The sequence below is a fragment of the Styela clava genome, chromosome 1, assembly GCF_964204865.1.
Source record: "Styela clava chromosome 1, kaStyClav1.hap1.2, whole genome shotgun sequence".
Classification (NCBI taxonomy): Eukaryota; Metazoa; Chordata; class Ascidiacea; order Stolidobranchia; family Styelidae; genus Styela; species Styela clava.
The window spans coordinates 25,507,870-25,526,840 of record NC_135250.1 but is presented as its reverse complement, the minus strand read 5'-3'; the positions used below and the strand labels follow the sequence as shown (position 1 = coordinate 25,526,840).

At 33.5% G+C, this 18,971-nt stretch overlaps 1 protein-coding gene across 1 annotated transcript; it reads left to right on the top strand.

Moving 5' to 3' along the window:
• Positions 1-351: 351 nt before the first annotated feature.
• On the top strand, positions 352-8,118 carry LOC144425631 (uncharacterized). Its single transcript, XM_078114996.1, has 11 exons — positions 352-502; positions 768-924; positions 1,745-1,864; positions 2,289-2,404; positions 2,959-3,225; positions 3,293-3,395; positions 3,711-3,825; positions 4,004-4,186; positions 4,553-4,742; positions 5,345-5,515; positions 5,939-8,118. The coding sequence occupies exons 1-11, from the start codon at positions 442-444 to the stop codon at positions 6,265-6,267; spliced, it is 1,812 nt and encodes a 603-aa protein (XP_077971122.1). The 5' UTR covers positions 352-441; the 3' UTR covers positions 6,268-8,118.
• The last annotated feature ends 10,853 nt before the right edge of the window (positions 8,119-18,971 follow it).

Here is an 18,971-nt window from a genome sequence, read left to right as displayed (position 1 = left end):
CCACAAGAAAGACTCATGGATATTGCCGCAATGTCGAAATATATTAATAACCAGTTCAGTCTTAAACAAACAACGATCTATGATCAACTAAAATCTGAATATAAGAGAAGGGACGAATTTATGTAGCTGGGCATACTGGTGAAAAGGTCGATCTTCTACGTCACAAAGGTTCAAATCAGTCGACGTGATTCGCCGTTATTCATAATATTGCTTCAACAATAGGAACTGTGATGTTTTTCACGTCCATTTACTTGAGTTGCTTGATTTATATTTCAATAAATTATAATTTTATTTTTTAAAGTGGCATTTATTAATTTTATTCTTTACATTGCAGTTATGATAATTGAAACCCGAAACGACCTGATCAAAAAGAAATAAAATTAGGTTGTAATATTTAAGTTGACGACAAATGTCGAAAACTGTGTCTTTCGAATAATAAAGATGAATCTTAAAATTTTGGTGATATTGTTTTCGATCCTTATCACCAGTGTTTCAGCTCAAGGTTAGTTGAATTTTATGAATAAAAACTTTTGGTCATATCTTGATGAAAACCTTTTGTTTATGAATAGGTTGCGTTCTCACGGACAAATACAAAGTTTCCTTGTAGTAAATTAAAAAATCTCAGTTTTTAAAGTATTGTATACTTATTCAATCTATCATTCAAATTTTATCTTTTGTCAAATTTTCAGTTAATAAATGAGAATTGTTATTTATTCAATTGTTCAAATTTGAATCTGATTACAATTCCAGATACCGTTTTGTTTCAGATCCCTGGAAGAAAGAATGTGTTGATGGGTTTGAACTGCTTTTTTACAAACAAGGTAAAACTTACGAAAAAGCAAAAACATTCTGTGAAAGATTGGGAGGTTACTTAGCTAAAGTTGATAATGAGAGAATGACGACAGTCATTAATTCAGCATTCGAGTGAGTTAAAAAGAAACTTATTTTTGATATCTTGGTGTTATTTAATATGTGAATATTTCTATGTATTGAATGAAACTTTAGCAGTAAATAAGCGGAATTGATTATCTCACTGTTGTTTGTACCATCTCGATGTAGATTAAACACTTATTATAAGCGTGAGTTGAAATAGGATATTGTCTGTACAGTGATGTAAAAGAGCTGAAGGTTTTATGTTTCTTTTAGAAAGCATATAGTAGTACTGCAATAATCCCAACTATGTACTTTTTTATTTTTACAATATATCGTATAACCAATCCCAGCCTGATGTATCCAGAAATCCTTTTAGTTTTAACATATACATAGCGATTTATTTACCTTGGATGTGTTGCATTGAAACAAGTAGTCTATCGTAAATACAATAAAAGCAGGGATCAATAGAATTTATATAGCTCACAAGTTTGTATATTTGAATAAATTGAAGCAAAAACTGTTCTTTACGGAATGGGTTTTTTAGGAATTAGTTTTTAAACAAATCAATTCAAGTTTGCAAATCACACAAACACCGGAACTAACTGATTTTATTTATTTATTGCGGACTTCCTGGCATAATCAACGCTTTTTTAATACTACTTTGCTTCAACAAATAAAGGTATTTTTGATTATTGGCTACCTGGCATAATCAGCGTTTTTATTTATACTTTGCTTCATCACAAAAAAGCTCTTTAGTTATCATAGCGCGTACGTGGTCTATTTCAGCTCTTCTTTCGGTCGTTTTTTCAATTTTTAATCGATGATTCCGTTATTTTCTTTAAAAAAACATGATACAATTTTATATTATTAGCTTACAAAACATGGTAAACACATTTTATATCGGTGGAAACGACATAGCAATAGAAGAAGATTGGAAATGGCAGGATGGTACTAATGTGATAATGAGAGGAGAAGTGGGATATCAAAACTGGTTTGTTTTTCAATTTTATTTATAAAAGTTGCAAAAGAATTCAATAAACAATATATTTTCTGCGTGAAATAGTTTTCAGAACTTGTATACCACGCGGTATTCATATTATCAATATTATAGTGAAGAGAAATACCACGGCATGACTTCAAAAATGCCATTTATTATTCGTCGTAGTCAAATTCATTTTGTCGGAGGTGAAATCCCGAAAAACCTCACTAGATACCTGTTAGGGGCAATTGAATAACTTATGCCTAGCTAAAATTTAAAATTTTAATTCCATATTTATTATATCAATACTTCTCCTGTTCGGAAAATATTTAGAAGGTATATCTGCGTAACAACTTGTCACTAACTATTTCTTAAATTAGTTGCTTAGAGCCTGCATAATTTTTAGAATAATTAATTCGGCTTCTAAATTTATCAGGTATTCGAATGAACCAAACAATTTTGGCAATGAAGATTGTTTGGCAGTTGGAAAAAAAACGTATGAGTGGATTGATATATCTTGTGATGAAATCATCTACTACATTTGCCAGAAAGGTAATATTCATTGATTTTTCTCAATTCGTGCGCAACTGGAGGTAAAGGAAACGTAACAAGTTGCATAGGTTCTATCTAAAGAAACAATGGAGCAAAACTCAAATATATGCACACAAAGTTCAAACATAATTTTCAACAACAATTCCACAAAAATCATACGATATTAGAAGGAAGCTTGAACTGTTGAAATGCTATAGTACCCAGAACACTACAGTAACTGTCCCAGCAAAACTCAAATATATCAACTTCCTGTCCAATAAGCTAGTACTTAAATATTGATCGTAAATTAAATATAAATTGAAATAGATTGTCAAATTAAGAATATTCAATTGGAACTGATCAATACAGATCACATATACAAGTATACGATACAAGTATTGTTTTTCGGTGCCACTGAATGCTCATAATAGAATTATTGGGCTTCAATCACTCAATTCAAATTGTGTTACAAACAGAGTTGCGCTAACTACGAACCAAAGTAATCAACCTAGTTTTTCTTATTCTAAACCAATTTGTGTTATTTACAGCTTCAAATTTCACACATTCTGCTTCAGTATTTCCAGGCCCGTTCGTTAGAATACAAACCATCAACGGAAACCAGAAAAGGTGTTCTGCAACAGAATGCAGCGCTGTTACACAAGTTGATTGGTACAAATCATCTAACAAAGTATCAACCGCAACTACAAGTAGAGTTTATCAAACGTTACAAAATGGATCAGCAATATTGAATCTTCAAAACGCAAATATTGCAGATGCGGGATCTTATAGTTGTCGTTATCGAATTGGCAAAACCGAGAAAAATACAACTGAATCATATGAGGGTGAATATAAATAACGTTCTTTAATTTTGTAATCTATGTTAACTAATCTTTTGGTCATTACTTTCAGTGGCTGGAAATCCCACAATTCAACAAATATCAAATAACGTCTGCAACTCTAACTTGATCATCTCATGGCAACCGCATACAAATGCTGTTGGATTTCCACACAAGTGAGTTTACCTTTATGAATATTTAGGCATAAATTTCAACATCTTGTTTATGCGTCATCTCTTCCTCGGAACCGAAAATGTCGTTAGACAAATCTAAGTCAATATTCGTTTTCACAACAATGATATAATGTCATCTAAGAAAACGGTTGGAGCTGTATAAGTTACCATGGTAAATTTATTAGACGTATTGGTGAGTGTCAACATGTAAATCTATCATGTTGGTCACGACCCGTCTACCCAACACCATTACGTGTATTGTTACAAGGTGTTTTACTCGCATCAATTTGTCACTGTCAACTCACATCTGTTTCACAGAATAGAAGTAAGTCCGACCTCAGGTGAATCAACAAAATGGTTGGATTCACCAACACCTGAGAAACAGTCAACCACAATAACCAATTTGTCGCCTACCACAACCTTTCAAATCAAAGTAAGTAATAATGTTTCATTATACCGTAAATGATCAGTTCTTTTTAATTTTTATTGCATGGGTTCTACTTCCGGCAAAAAGTCTCCTCTCTCAGGAATACGTACGAAACGTTCTAAGCTACTTGACCCCCTCACCCAAATTTTATGTTGCTTTATTATATTGTTAATATAAATTTCAGATAACTGCATGTGTAACAAAGGATAACTGTCCAACCCAATATTCTACCATCCGAAGCGCAAGAACAGGCGGATCAAAGTTATCTGTTGAATCGTCATCTATTATACAATACAAGAATACGCAAACTTGCGTCATCTCATGGATCTTATATAACAAAACAGAGACTGGTGATTCTTATATCGTGGTGAGTCGATAATTGCATTGTTAACACAAACTATTTGAGACACATGTCCTACAACAACTTGGTTGATGGTGTATAAATTGTATTGAGAATTATTACGTGTAATATGACTTCACTCTGTGTCACGAAGTTTGGCTGATTCTACAGCCATCCACTCTATTGCTCACGATCGTAGATCTGTTTTGGTCCACTGATATAAATGACAGATATTGTTTTATCAATATTTTATATCAAAATCATATTCCACTTATCTGGAAGTTTTGGTTTATTGCGTTATCTTCAACAATTTATTTGACACCAATATTTAGGAAATTTAAAATAAAAACTTCAATATTTCTGATGCAATTTTTGTTATCTGATTATTTATAGGAACTGAATCTAACTTCAACTCCAGTTTCTTCGCTAGATGCAAACTCGGAGGTAGCCACAAAGCTCATAGAAGTGACGACATCATCCGGGTATTCATTTCAACCAGAACCAAATCGTAATTATTCTGCTTCGATCAAAATATTCAATTGCTATTGGTCTGTCATAGGTTCTTGTGTGGGAAAACCAAAAGGTATAAATTGAATTCAATTATTATATTTCCAAGTATTTAGATTTGTTCTACTCAATTGGGCGTAATCATTGAGAATTCACTCACTCCTATGGAATTCATGGACAGTGGTTAGCGCATTATCTAAATAAAACTGTATATTTTTCGGAAATTGATTTTCAGTCCTTGTTGCGAGAATACCTTTATATTAAATTTCTTTTTGTTATTAATGGGCCGATATTAGAAAACGGTATGTATTATATTGATGTATGATCCCGGCTCAAACCTGAATCAGTATTAAGTTTCAGGAAATAGTTCAAGGGAAATAGTAATTAGATACTAATTATGTTCCGAGAACTATATAAGATTCCAATCGAAACTTTATGAAAGTGAATTATGATTTTTGCAGACACTTTACTTCAAAAAAATGAAAAAAGTTTGGGAATCATTTACTGAAATATATATTGTTTAGAAAATTATTCTTTTGAATAAGGAATAATGTTCATGCAACTATTCGGTTTTAAAATGAAAATATTGTCAATTTCGTCAATTTTGTTAAAACTTTCAATATTATATAAAAAATTTCTAATATTTAAGTTTTTTTTTTAGCTTATATAATTTTTCAGAAAAGAAATCGTTTGAGTTGAACATCGTCATTTTTGTGATCGGTTTTTTGATTCCTTTGATCTTCTACGTAATCTTTGGCTTAATCATATACAGACTGATAAATAAGATAAAAAAGTTAAAGAAACATGCAGAAGCGAAAGAACATAATTACGAAAATATACAAGAAAAAGGTAGTGAGATCCGAAAATCACCATTTCACGTAAAATACATTATTATTGATCAGCCACCGGAAAATTCTGAAATATAAGTAAATACAGGACATTCACCAGCTTTCCTTTCATCACCAATGCAAAAATATTTAAACAGGAAGATAAGATAATTTGCCTAAGTAAAATATGTATGTCTTCTCCGGTATCATTCTCATCTCAAATTACTAAAAGATGACAAATATTTTGCTAGTCATTTTTGTATCGTTTAGTCATTATACAAACGTTTACTCTTCCTTATTGTGTAATTTGCTCTTGAGTGACGACAATGAAAAATAAGAAATGATTTGGATATGTCTTGCACTGTTCGCCAATTCTTCGTCAATATTTTAAAGATATTTAATATTTCTCCTATAGTCGGTAATCGAACTTTTTTTAATTAATCAGCAACTCCTTCCAACGACCCAGTTTCTCAACCATCATATTCGAACGTGCTACAAGAAACTGCCGGTTACGAACAAGCTCTTCCTGCGCCAACTAAGCAAACACAAGTGGAGTCAGCTTACGAACAACTATCATCTTCAAATGTGCTGCAAGAAGCTGCCGGTTACGAACAAGCTCTTCCTGCGCCAACTAAGCAAACACAAGTAGAGTCAGCTTACGAACAACCATCCTCTTCAAATGTGCTACAAGAAGCTGCCGGTTACAAACAAGCTCTATCTGCGACAACTATGAAAACACGAGTGGAGACAGCTTACGAAACTTACAACGCCTGATGAATTTTAGCTAAGCAGTGGCTATTAGCATATTACAAAATGTAAAAAATTCAAAACATGTTTTTTTTTTGGATGAAACACTCCGTAAACGTGCAACATACAATGTCGCGTTGCTGTCGAAGTAATCCGCCATGCCGCTGTCTATGGTTTCACATCCAGACATATTTACATTACAACCGAATCAACGAAATTATCAGTCACCATTAACTTTCTCACTCAGAGTGTAATCAGCTCTGTAGTTCATGTCGTAAACATGTATTAAATCAACTAAAGAATCTCCCAATGATAACCAACTGAAGAATCTCCACCCCAAGTTAGACCAACTGTTGAATCTCCACCCAACTGAGACCAATTGTAAAATCTCCACCCCAACTAAGACCATCTAACCCTAACCCTACCAAATGATTAGTCCGGGTCAAATAAAGAATCAACTGGTATTCACCAGGTCAAATAAAGGATCAACTGGTATTATCAGCTTGGGTGGGTTGGGGGAGGGGGATATTTTTCAGTTGGGATCAACTGAAGAATCCCCCCCAAAGATGAGTCCGACTGAAGAATCTCCTCCCCCGGCGGAGCCCATAATCCCATGTATTTTACATGAATTCATTCAAACGACTTGTGAGTTAGGTTAAGTTTGTGCATTCTATTACAACGCAACTAATCAGGAAGCTCATTTTGTCTTGCTCGTTATATTTTCCAGCACGACAACTGATACGCACATACTATAATGTATAAAAGGTTTATCGTGGTCTCATTTCCAAAAAAGAAGTCTTCTTTGAAAGTTGACTAAAATACACCATTATTCTCATAGTAATCGGATTACATGTCTAGAATGCCGGTCATGGTTTTACTTTGGTACGTGATGTCTGTAATTTTACAAATCGTCACTAGGTGACGTCAGTGATTCTCACTTCACAAAATCCTGCAAATGCTTTGATGAAGACCATGTAATGTTTACTATTGTTTGCTTCTATTGTTTGCTAAAAAATTTTGTTTTGTTTTTTAATTAGTTTCAGGTGTATTTGAATCGATGACGAAACAATCCGTCTTCATAACTATCTATATTTTTATTGTATTTTTTCCGAAAAATAATATTTCACATTACTGCGAAACTGTTGATTATTCTTTATTAATATTTTTAAATGTTGCTTCTTTATGTGTAAAGATTTAAGTATATTAATCTTATAAAAACGAGAAAAATTTAACATCTCTTGAACATCCAGCACCCAACCCTCTAATGTCCAGTAAATATAAGGAAAATTCCTGAGTTTGAAAAATACTTGAATTTGAAACACATAGATATACGTTTTAAAGATGTATAAATAGAGTAATGAGTAAAAATGATCGCAAATGCAGATTTGGGTAAGTCGGTAATTCCAAATTTTTGGAAGGCTAGCCATGTTCATTAGAACATAAAATAACTGTACGAGTGAATAATGAGCCAAAGCTCGTTTTGCAAACTTTCCTTTACTAAAATTTATTTATTTCTCTATTTAAAAATTAACCCTCAATCGATTAAAAAGTCTCTTCCATTTAGAATTTTGATGTATAAATATATGTATGTGAAATATTTCTTACTGTCTACTGCAATCGGGAATCCTGTGATTTGCAAAAACATTTGCACAAACAGCAGGGTCGTGTAAAACCTCCCTGTGCTGTATATGGAATCTTCCGAATTTTTCGTAAATATAGACGAACGTGGAAAGAGGAAAAATGACAGAGAAACAACAATATTCGACAAAATTGTTTCCCAACAATACCAATCTTAAAACACATTATCATCTATGAAACTAAAATATGAATATTCTATTTCTGCTCCGCAATCAATTTATATTTGTTCATTACGTTGCTCAACAATATGATATTAGTTTCTAATATTAATTTTGTAAACAATAAACAGTATAAAATTCAGTTGGTTTAGCAAATTAATTCTGGGTATATATGTTCAGTTTATTTGCAAGTTGTCACTACTGTTCGTACTGTTTCGACAAGCAGCCACCCAAAGACATACAAAGCTTGTGGTTCCGTGAAGAACAATAGTTTTCTGTGCTGTGCCTGAAATTTCACAAGTGCCTGATTTTTTGATTTTGCGCTTAGCGTTGCCATATTTTACCATTAAAAATCCAATTTCGAAATCTTGAGTTATTGATAAACAGGCCGCTGGCGATACCGATCTTAAAATTTTCACTTTTGTGGTGGTTTATGAGAGATAATGGCGACAACTTGTGAAAAAAATAGAAATTTCTCAACAATCGCGCGATTTTTATTGCTGCCATGGAAACAAAACATCAGTCCGGACTCTCGGTGAAACGCACAATAATAGGGGGACAGTATAATCCACGTGATAAATTTCGACCGGCCCAGTAGTTCAGACGCTACAGCTAAACAGACAGACAGGACAAGCAAGAATAAGGGTCTCCTAGAGCGGAGATCCTATAAAAATGTTTTTTATTGTGTGTTAACGCTTAGCGAACTGTATGAGTGATGGATTCTGTATTTTCAGGATCTCGTGTGTTTGGAGGACACATTTCATAAAATACTCACATACAATTACACATATTTTAAGTATTCGAGATTCGATTCGAAAAAATTCGATTCGATTCTGAATCACCATTTATTCGAAAATGCTCAGACTTGTTGTCACTCTCGTTTGTTCCGAAAAAAAAAAAATCTTGACAGAAATTAGACCTCGTCATTAAAAGCGCATCCAACACAGAAAAACTGACAACATTAGTCATAAATTTGTATGTTTTTTTATTGTTTTTTTTTTCAACTTACGTGTCTCGATCAGAAACCCTGCGATAGGGGCACCCATTTCCTCCTTAGTTTTGATTAAGACATTGAATGTAAGCGGTTTAAGAGGTGACATTGTACCATCCAGTAAAAAATCTCAATCGCAAAATCGTCGTTTTATGAAGCACCTATTTGTAAAACTTTCATTCGGACGTGGCGTGAATCGATGACTACTCCAAAAATAAGTTGCATGCGCACTTGACCACAAAGAACGCGAATGGAGGCAAAATTCCATGTAATAATGAAAAACAGAAACTTTTTGTGCATCGTGTACTTAGGTTAAAAGACTAAAACTTAATATGCGGTGTAGTGCAAATATAATAATTAAATTACGATTGAACGATTCGGGCTCCTAAGCCTAAGTGACCGATTGTATAGAGACTTTTGGAGAAAAAACGGGCAAAAAAAAAATTACATCATTACATACAAACCAAGCAATGCTAATTGTTTACTAGCTTGGTCGATAACTATTGTTTCCTCAATATGCTTCGATTAGGTGTTCAATTACGTGCAATAAAGCAAGGTCGTCTAGCAGTTAGGGAAACTGTTCAATACAGGTCACATCAATACAAGTACCGTATACGATACAAGTATTGTCTTTCGGTGCCACTGAATGCCTATAATAGAATTATTGCGCTTCTATCACTTAATTTAAATTTTGTAACAAACAGAGTTGCCCTAATAGTATCAATTCAAAACTGCTTTTATTTGCTAAAAATATAATCATGGTACTTTCAAAGTTTAGTGTTTCTGCTTGCATGAACCAAAGTAATCAACCTAGTTTTCATATTCTAAACCAATTTGTGTCATTTACGGCTTCAAGTTTCACAAATTCTGCTTTAGTGTTTCCAGGCCCGTTCGTTAGAATACAAACAACCAGTGGAAACCAGAAAAATTGTTCTGCAACAGACTGTAGCACTGCAACAAAAGTTGAATGGTACGAATCATCTAACAAAGTATCAACCGCAACTATAAGTAGAGTTTATCAAACGTTACAAAATGAATCAGCAACATTGAATCTTCATAACGCAAATATTGCTGATGCGGGATCCTATAGTTGTTATTTTCGAAACGGCAACAGTTGGAAACTTGGCGAAACAGAATCATTTGAAGGTGAATATAAATAACAATCTCCGCTTAATTTTGTACTCTATGTAAGCTAATCTTTTGGTATTTACTTTTCCAGTGAATGGAAATCCCACAATACATCAAATATCGAATAACGTCTGCAACTCTAACTTGATCATTTCATGGCAACCACATACAAATGCTCTTGGATTCCCACACAAGTGAGTTTACCTTTATGAATATTTAGGCATAAAGTTCAACATCTTGTTTATGCGTCATCTCTTCATCCGAACCGAAAATGCCTTTAGACAAATCTAAGAAAATAGTCGTTTCACAACAATGATATAATGTCATCTAAGAAAACGGTTGAAACTGCATAAGTTACCATGTTAAATTTATCAGTCGTATTGGTGAGTGTCAACATGTAAATCTATCATGTTGGTTTCGACCCGTGTACCCAATACCATTACGCATCTTGTTACAATTTGTTTTACTTCCATCAAATTGTCACTGTCAACTCACATCTGTTTCACAGAATAGAAGTAAGTCCGACCTCAGGTGAATCAACAAGATGGGTGGATTCACCAACATCTGAGAAACAGTCAACCACAATAATCAGTTTGTTGCCTACCACAACCTCTCATATCAAAGTAAGTAATAATGTTTCAATATACCGTAAATGATCATTTCTTTTTAATTTTGATTGCGTGGGTTCTAATTCGGACTTTCTGTCTCAGGAACACGTTTCAAACGTTCTATGCTACTTGACCACTTCACCCAAATTTTATGTTGCTTTATTATAATGTTAATATAAATTTCAGATAACTGCATGTGTAACAAAGGATAACTGTCCAACCCAATATTCTACCATCCGAAGCGCAAGAACAGACGGATCAAAGTTATCTGTTGAATCGTCATCTATTATACAATACAAGAATACGCAAACTTGCGTCATCTCATGGATCTTATATAACAAAGCAGAGACTGGTGATTTTTATACCGTGGTGAGTCGATAATTGCATTGTTAACACAAACTATTTGAGACACAAGTCCTACAACAACTTGGTTGATGGTGTGTAAATTGTATTGAGAATTATTACGTGTAATATGACTTCACTCTGTGTCACGAAGTTTGGCTGATTCTACAGCCATCCACTCTATTGCTCACGATCGTAGATCTGTTTTGGTTCACTGATATAAATGACAGATATTGTTTTATCAATATTTTATATCAAAATCATATTCCACTTATCTGGAAGTTTTGGTTTATTACGTTATCTTCAACAATTCATTTGACACCAATATTCAGGTAACTACAATAAAAACTTTAATATTCTTTATCTTTCTTTATCTGATGATTTATAGAAACTGAATTTAACTTCAACCCTGGCTTCCTCGCGAGATTTGTTCTTGAAGACAGACATGAAACTAATAAACGTGACATCATCATCCGTGTATTTATTTCAACCAGAACCAAATCGTAACTATTCTGTTTCGATGAAAATATTTAATTGTGCTGGTCTTGGTCAAGAATTATTGGTTGCTGGTACTTGTCTAGGAAACCCCACAGGTATATTAAAAAGTTAATATTTATGAAATCAATTTTGCAGTCACCAATCTACCTAACAACTCCATTTAATTAAACCAAAATATGTGGAGACGCGTAAGTCTTTTGAAATGAAATCGTATGAATGTTCAAATTTCATTGAATGTTAGACACCTTTGCAGGGGCCTGTTTGAAGCGAAAGTGTGATGCTTAACGCAAAAATCATGGATATCGTAAGCATGTTTGTCGCAATTTATTTTAGCAAACACTGTCTCCTATTTTAGCTTCTGCAAAGGTTTTCCCGCCAGAAAGTTTTGAAGATAACCTAATCAACGTGTACGGCATAAAAAAACTGGCAATACAGGCACCGGATGAGACTAATGGCCTTGTCAGGTAAGCTAAATGCAACAGAGTAGAAAATAATATATCGGTGTTTAAAAAATTAGTACGTCTGTTTCTCTATGGTTGATTGTTAGCCTGGAATGAAAATCGACCGAGCATGTTAATATATCATATTAGGTATATTAAGCATCTGTCTCACCAATATAGTCAATTTGCTTACTAGACACGGAAGTTTTGATTTATTTTGATCAATATCATTCCACAATACGGAATTCATTCCTCAACAAATAGTGCTATCAGTACAACTTTTATTATTGTATACTTTATTCACCTACAGTTGCATATTTGTACTTGTACACACAAATTTGAAGGAACTTGGCGACGATTTTTCCATGACTGACATGATAAATATTAACAACACAGTGAGCGGAGATGAATATATTGCTAAAGCAATACCTATGACAAGGTTGGAAATCGTTTTTTCCAGAAGAATATTTTACGTGATCTGTCAATTGGGTGTTTTCAGTTGAACGGGATTTATAAACAAAAAATACGAATTATAAGATAAACGATTAAAATTCTATTTGTAATATTAAAATTAATAGATCGGATGAAAGTCCCACTCGTAAGAAGTACTAGGATGATTTGTTTCATTTGCTATTTCTGGTTGCTAATCCGACAAAGCCAATTAGAAAGTAACATTTAATTAGATTACCCGGTTAACTTGATTTTACGTCTAGCTAGTGGATGTATTATGTAATATATCAGGACAACAGCGATTATTTGTTGTAGAGTTTATAAGATTTTTGACGTTGAATTTTCTAACGACCGTAACGAAACACATTGTACTACTAATACTTTACTCCAATAATTTTTGGCTATAACATATACGAAGCACATGCAACAAGATACTTTGATACTGCGATGTGCGTACCACCGCACCATTCATGTATTTTGAATTCATATAAACTGCTATATTAAGAGTTTCAATTTGTATATACTTGTATGCGTCGTTGCAACGTCATTTTTCTATTGTCTCGAGTAGCAGCGGTAATTCCTGTAAAACAGACCATATTTTAATCCCATTGAATATTTCAGCATGAATGGGAAGCAAATGAATTTCACACTCGGCGAAGATTCAATAACAACTTGTGACATGATAAATACCGGAAAAGTAGGGTTACAAAATGAACAAAGCTTGAGAAAAGAAATTTTATTCACAGGAAGGAACAAAAAATTAGGTAAAAAGACGTTCAGGTATTCCAGATATATCTTAGGGTTATATAGATCATCATAGACTATTAATTTTTAATTGAAAGTTTTGGTATTGTTATAATGCTATTTCAAAACCGACAGACAGTAAAGATGTATGTTAACGTCAAATTAGATTGATTCATGTATTTAATGATGCTATCAAATCAAATATAATATATCGGATGTTTTGTCAGTATTTCATTTAATGAATTTATTTCCGCAATGCATAATACAACTTATTTTACTTCAGTGTCTCGATAGTTTATTCCACGCCCTCTGATGACCAAATACATTTCAGTCAAAGCCCCTCCATAACGTTGAAACAAGGTGAACAAGAGACTACTGCTAAGAACAATACCGGTAAGAATTACAAATATTCAGATTTGGGTAATTCAAAGCCAGATTATGAAAAAAATTAGCAAACTTCAAACAACACAACATAACAAGCGAACAGTTTCGAGAATTAAAAGATAAATAAAGTGTTCTTTTATCGTGAACGTTATATACTATCTTTGTAATTCTAGAGATGATGTTGCCGTTCCAATAAAACTATAATCTCAAAACCTTCAAATAACAACAGGAAATCAGAGTAACGTATTTGTTTTAGCTAAAGGAGCGTTCGAGTTCAACATCATCAGTTTTGTGATTGGTTTTCTCATTCCTTTCGTCTTATTGGTCGTCTCTGTCTGGATCATATACAAATTGAAGAAAGAAATAAAGAATTTGAAGGAAAAGGCAGAAGTAAAAGAACACAATTACGAAACTATAAAAGAAAAAGGTAGTGAAAAATAATCAGAACTGATGTATAAGATAATATTCCTATACAAATCAAATTCGAAGTGTTATTCAAAGTGTATAAACACAACAGAATACGGTCACGATATAAGCTGTAACTCCACTTCAATGATAAACACATGACATCAATGTTAATGGGATAGGAAACGTTTATGAATCAATACAGGTTCTAATAGTGGGGCAATACAATTTGTATATCTCGAGTTTATACAAAATTGGAATGCCACCGCAAATAATAAATAAATAAAATTACCGCCCTACTAGGAGTCACGCCCAATAGATTACTAAAAGTTTGAAAGAGATTGGTCTGTGAACATACTTTCTATGAAGTAATAGAAAAAAACTGAGATATTTTATTTAAATAATTATTATTTTAACACACTGTCTACCACAGGTTTACTTAGATCTGATTTCTATCAAGATAAGTATTTTAAATCGAATTTTAATTGTTCTGTGGTTGATAATTTCATTTTTTCAATTAATTAGCAACTCCTTCCAACAATTCAGCTCCACAACCATCATCTTCAAATGTTTTGCAAGAAACTGCCGGATACGAACAACCACTTCCTGCAACAACTCAGCAAACACAAGTGGAATCAGCTTACGAACAACCATCATCATCAAATGTCCTGCAAGAAACTGCCGGTTACGAACAAGCTCTGCCTGCGACAACTAAGCAAACACAAGTGGAAACAGCTTACGAAACTTACAACGCCTGATGAATTTCAGCTAAGCAGTACCTATTAGCATATTACAAAATGTAAAAATGTCCCAAACATGTTGTTTTTTGACAAAACAATAGGTAAACTTGTTATATACAAGGCCGTTGATGTTGAAGTATCCAATCATGTTGTTGTCGCTTGTCTCCTCCATCCCATAGAAGGATCAACGCAATTATCTGTCTCATGTATTTTCTATGCAATATTATAAACGACTTGTTGGTTAGGTTAGGTCTGGGTATCTTTTTATAATGCAACTATAAAAATTAGAAACCCTCACTCGAAAAGTTTACTCATTTTGTCTTGCTCGTTATAATTTTCATGCCCGACAACTAATACGCATATACTATGAAATAGGAAAGTTTCATAGTGTCATTTCCATGAATGAAGGAATTCTTATTGTTGACTGAAAATAGAAAACAAAAATGGAAGAATGTTTTTTTTGACTAACAATAGGCCATTATTCTCATACTAATCAGATGATATGTCTAAAAATGCACACATTTCATTCGTCACGTGTTTACGCTGGTACGTGATGTGCCTCTCTGTAATTATACAGATCGTCACTAGTTGACGCTGGAGACTTTTATTCACCAGGTCCTGCAAATTCTTTCAGGGATACTGTGTGGTGTTTGAATCTATTGTTTGTTGAATTTTTACTTGACCTTTTTGTTTCGCTTTTTAATTATCTTAGGGTGTCGTTGACTCGATGATGATCTATCCGTCCTTTGTGAGTTTCTATATTTTTATTGTATTTTCACAGAAAAGGAAATTTTGACTTTCAATAATGTTTTACTGAAGCACTTTGTAACCTTTGCTGATTCTTATTTATTATTATTTGTGAATGTTGCTGTTATATTTGTATAACTATGGATAAAAGTATTTTAATCTTATTAAGACGAACAAAAGATAATTTCACTTGAAAGTTCAGCACTGAGCCCCTTGAATATAATGAACACTATTGTGTTTATAAAAACTTGTATCTGAAACATATACATATTTATGTCAAAGAAGTATAGATGGAGTAATGTGTTGAAATGATCCCAAATGCACATTTGGTCTCGCCAGTTATTTCAAATTTCCGTGAAGCTGGCCATTTTTATTAACATAAGGGAAAAACTTTCGTTCTGCAAACTTTTCTCACAGACTCACTCCAAGAAGTTTATATTAAAATTGGCTCTCGAAATATTAAAAAGTCTCCTTTATTCAGATATATATATATAGGTCCGTTAATATGTGAAATTATTTTAACTGACTACTGCAATCAAGAAACCTGTGGTGTGAACAAGAATTTCGCTTATCATAACTAAAATCAATATTAATGATATTAATAAACTTATTAATATTACAATGATATTAATCAGTTTTAAGCGATATTGCATAAATTAAACTATTGGCAGAGTCGTGTTAAACCTCCCTGTGCTGCCTATGTGATATTCCAAATTTTTTGTAAATATAGGAAGACGTGAATTAAGAATGACAGACATACATATTAAATTTATATTTGTTCATTATATTCTTCAACAATATGTTATTAATATCTTATATTGATATTGTATATACGGAAAAAATACAGTTCGTTTAGCATTGCATGTCTTATGAAAAAAGTAACTCAATGCAATGTGGGTTTGGACTTTATTTACGCGGTATCACTACTGTTTGTACCGTTTTACAGTCGTCCAAAGACATCCCAATCCAGTGATTTTGTGATAGACTATAGTTTCCTGTTCGACACAAAAAACTAGTAACGTTGTGAATCGTTTACGTTGCTTCACCTGGTAGTAGTAAGTCCGGGGCAGGATAGCGAAATATTAGTGCGTGGAGTGCTAATTCATGATATGACTACTGTGCCAGAATGTGAAAAATTCTTTCCTAAAGTGCTGTTTTGGTCAATTGCTGCGATGGTGTTGTGATTTGATGCGGGTATTGAGCTGTTTTTCTTTGGGGCACAGATGGTGGGACCTGTCCAGTTCTTGTTAACTTGATCGATTCATGTAAGTCGGTGGAGTTAGTGGTGTTTTGAATGTTGTGCGAAAACGGTAGGCACTGGGGCTTGGTACCGGTTGAGTGTCGAGGTTTAGTTTGGCCAAACTGTGGTCAGACATACGTTCTTTAGATCGATTATCTTGATAACAATTTCTACACCGAGAGTGTACCGGAATTCGCTAACACTACGCCACAAGTAACAAAGACAAACCAGTATTGTTATCACATCTTAATGTAACGCGCAACAGCCCACAACAGCAATTTAGTAAAACTCTTTGAAAATTGACAGAATCAATTGAGATCCCACGAAAAGTACAGCACAGTCTTTTTTTATAAACTGTTTTCAATAAAAAATTAACTCAACTTTGTAAGTTCTGTAAAACTACGATTAACGAATTTTAATTTTGCCAAGATGTCGGACAAGCATGGCGTAATCTGACATAAACTACAAGAAAATTCGAATTCGTGCTCTGGTGATCAGATTCCACGAAGACCTATTGCTAACACATTTATTAAGAATAGTTGTTTATTCCATTTTTTGCATGTGTTGGTTTCGAAATGACGAAGATTTATCAAGTCGTGCTGCGGACAAATATTACCGGTATTAAGGTCAAATTTCACACTTTTTTGTAATTAAAACTCAAGTCATACAATTTCAAAAAAAAAGTAAATAGGAGCGAATAATTCAATAATTGTAAGACTTTGAATGTTGTTAAAACGAGAGCATGAATACAAGGGTTTTGTAGCCTAAACTTGGGGAATCGGTGGGGCATCTCTGTTATCCACTGAAGTACTAGATGAAGCAATACAGTGATCATATACATACAATCCTACATTCTCTGGGATCTCTGTTTTTCCCAAAGTTCGTTCGAGCGAAACTCCATCCTCGCACGAAATATTTAGCATTCTCGAAAGTGTAAGAAATGGAACGAGTTTTTTAGAAGCAATAAACGATCCGAAAAGTTGTGATAAACCATAAAAAGACACTTCATCATTTTATGAAAAGGCCTTATTAACTTATTGTCTGATAGCTTTTTCGAGAGATATCGTTTCCTCGATAGAATTCAATTAGGTGTTCAATTACGTGCAATAAAGCAATGTCGTCTTGCAGTTAGTTCAATGCGGCATTCCTTATTCAGAACTCGATGTATTTTCAATATGGAAGAAAACAACTTAATAATAAAATATGTTCCTACATTATTTTTAAGTAAACCTCTAGCATAACGGCATAGATGAAGATAGGGAGTTAGTTTCGTTCACCTCAAACCTCTTCTAGCTGGTAAGAATCACTTGTCTTAGATCAGGGGTTCTCAAACTTTTGGTGTTGCGGAGCCCTTGAAAAGGTTGACTATTAATCACGGAGCCCCAAAAGAAATGTTAAAATTGTTACTTTCAGATTAATATTCCTGAGCAAGTTAAAAGTACTTTACCTAATTTAAATGCTGAACCTTTTTAATAGGGTTAATACAAGTCATAATTATTTCTAAATTTTAAACATAAATTATATATACTAAAGCTGTAAATCTGACACTTGACAAACATATGAATAAATTAGGGGTCGAATCTTTTACCTTTTGACATTTTTAGAAGACTTGAAAGGCCGCTTTTAACGTGCGCCATTGTATTTTGTTACAATCGCCAATTTTTTTTGTCAGCATGGCATGTTTTTGAACCTTTAAACCTCGTTACGCCGGTGTTTATTCTCCCTAAATCAAAAATTTCTATCGGCATATACGAGTACATGTATTGTTACACAACGAGTACATGTATTGTTACACAATGACGACGTTAATTGCTTTTTTGTTCTTGTGGGGAATTATGAGTTCAATGTGAAAAACATGTCACCATATTATAGTCATCGGCGACGAAATGCTAAAAATAATAATTAATAAAAAGGTAAATCCGCAACTCAAATTTCTTGATTGTGAAGCGGCATTCTAAAATATTAAAACTAAAAATTAAAATGGAAGATCACACGTTTGGTTTCAGCAGACTCACCTCAGATTGAAAACGCTTTTATAGACATTGTAAATCACAAAATTTGGTGTTATGTTAGGTTTTCTTCGTAGTAACTGCGAAATCGAAACACAGTCAATTGTGCGCGCGATGTACCTTTCTTCCCATTCTGAAACTACCGACAGAGCCGCACGCAATCAGTTGTGCGCGCGATCCGCGATGTACCTTTTTTTTCATTCTGAAAC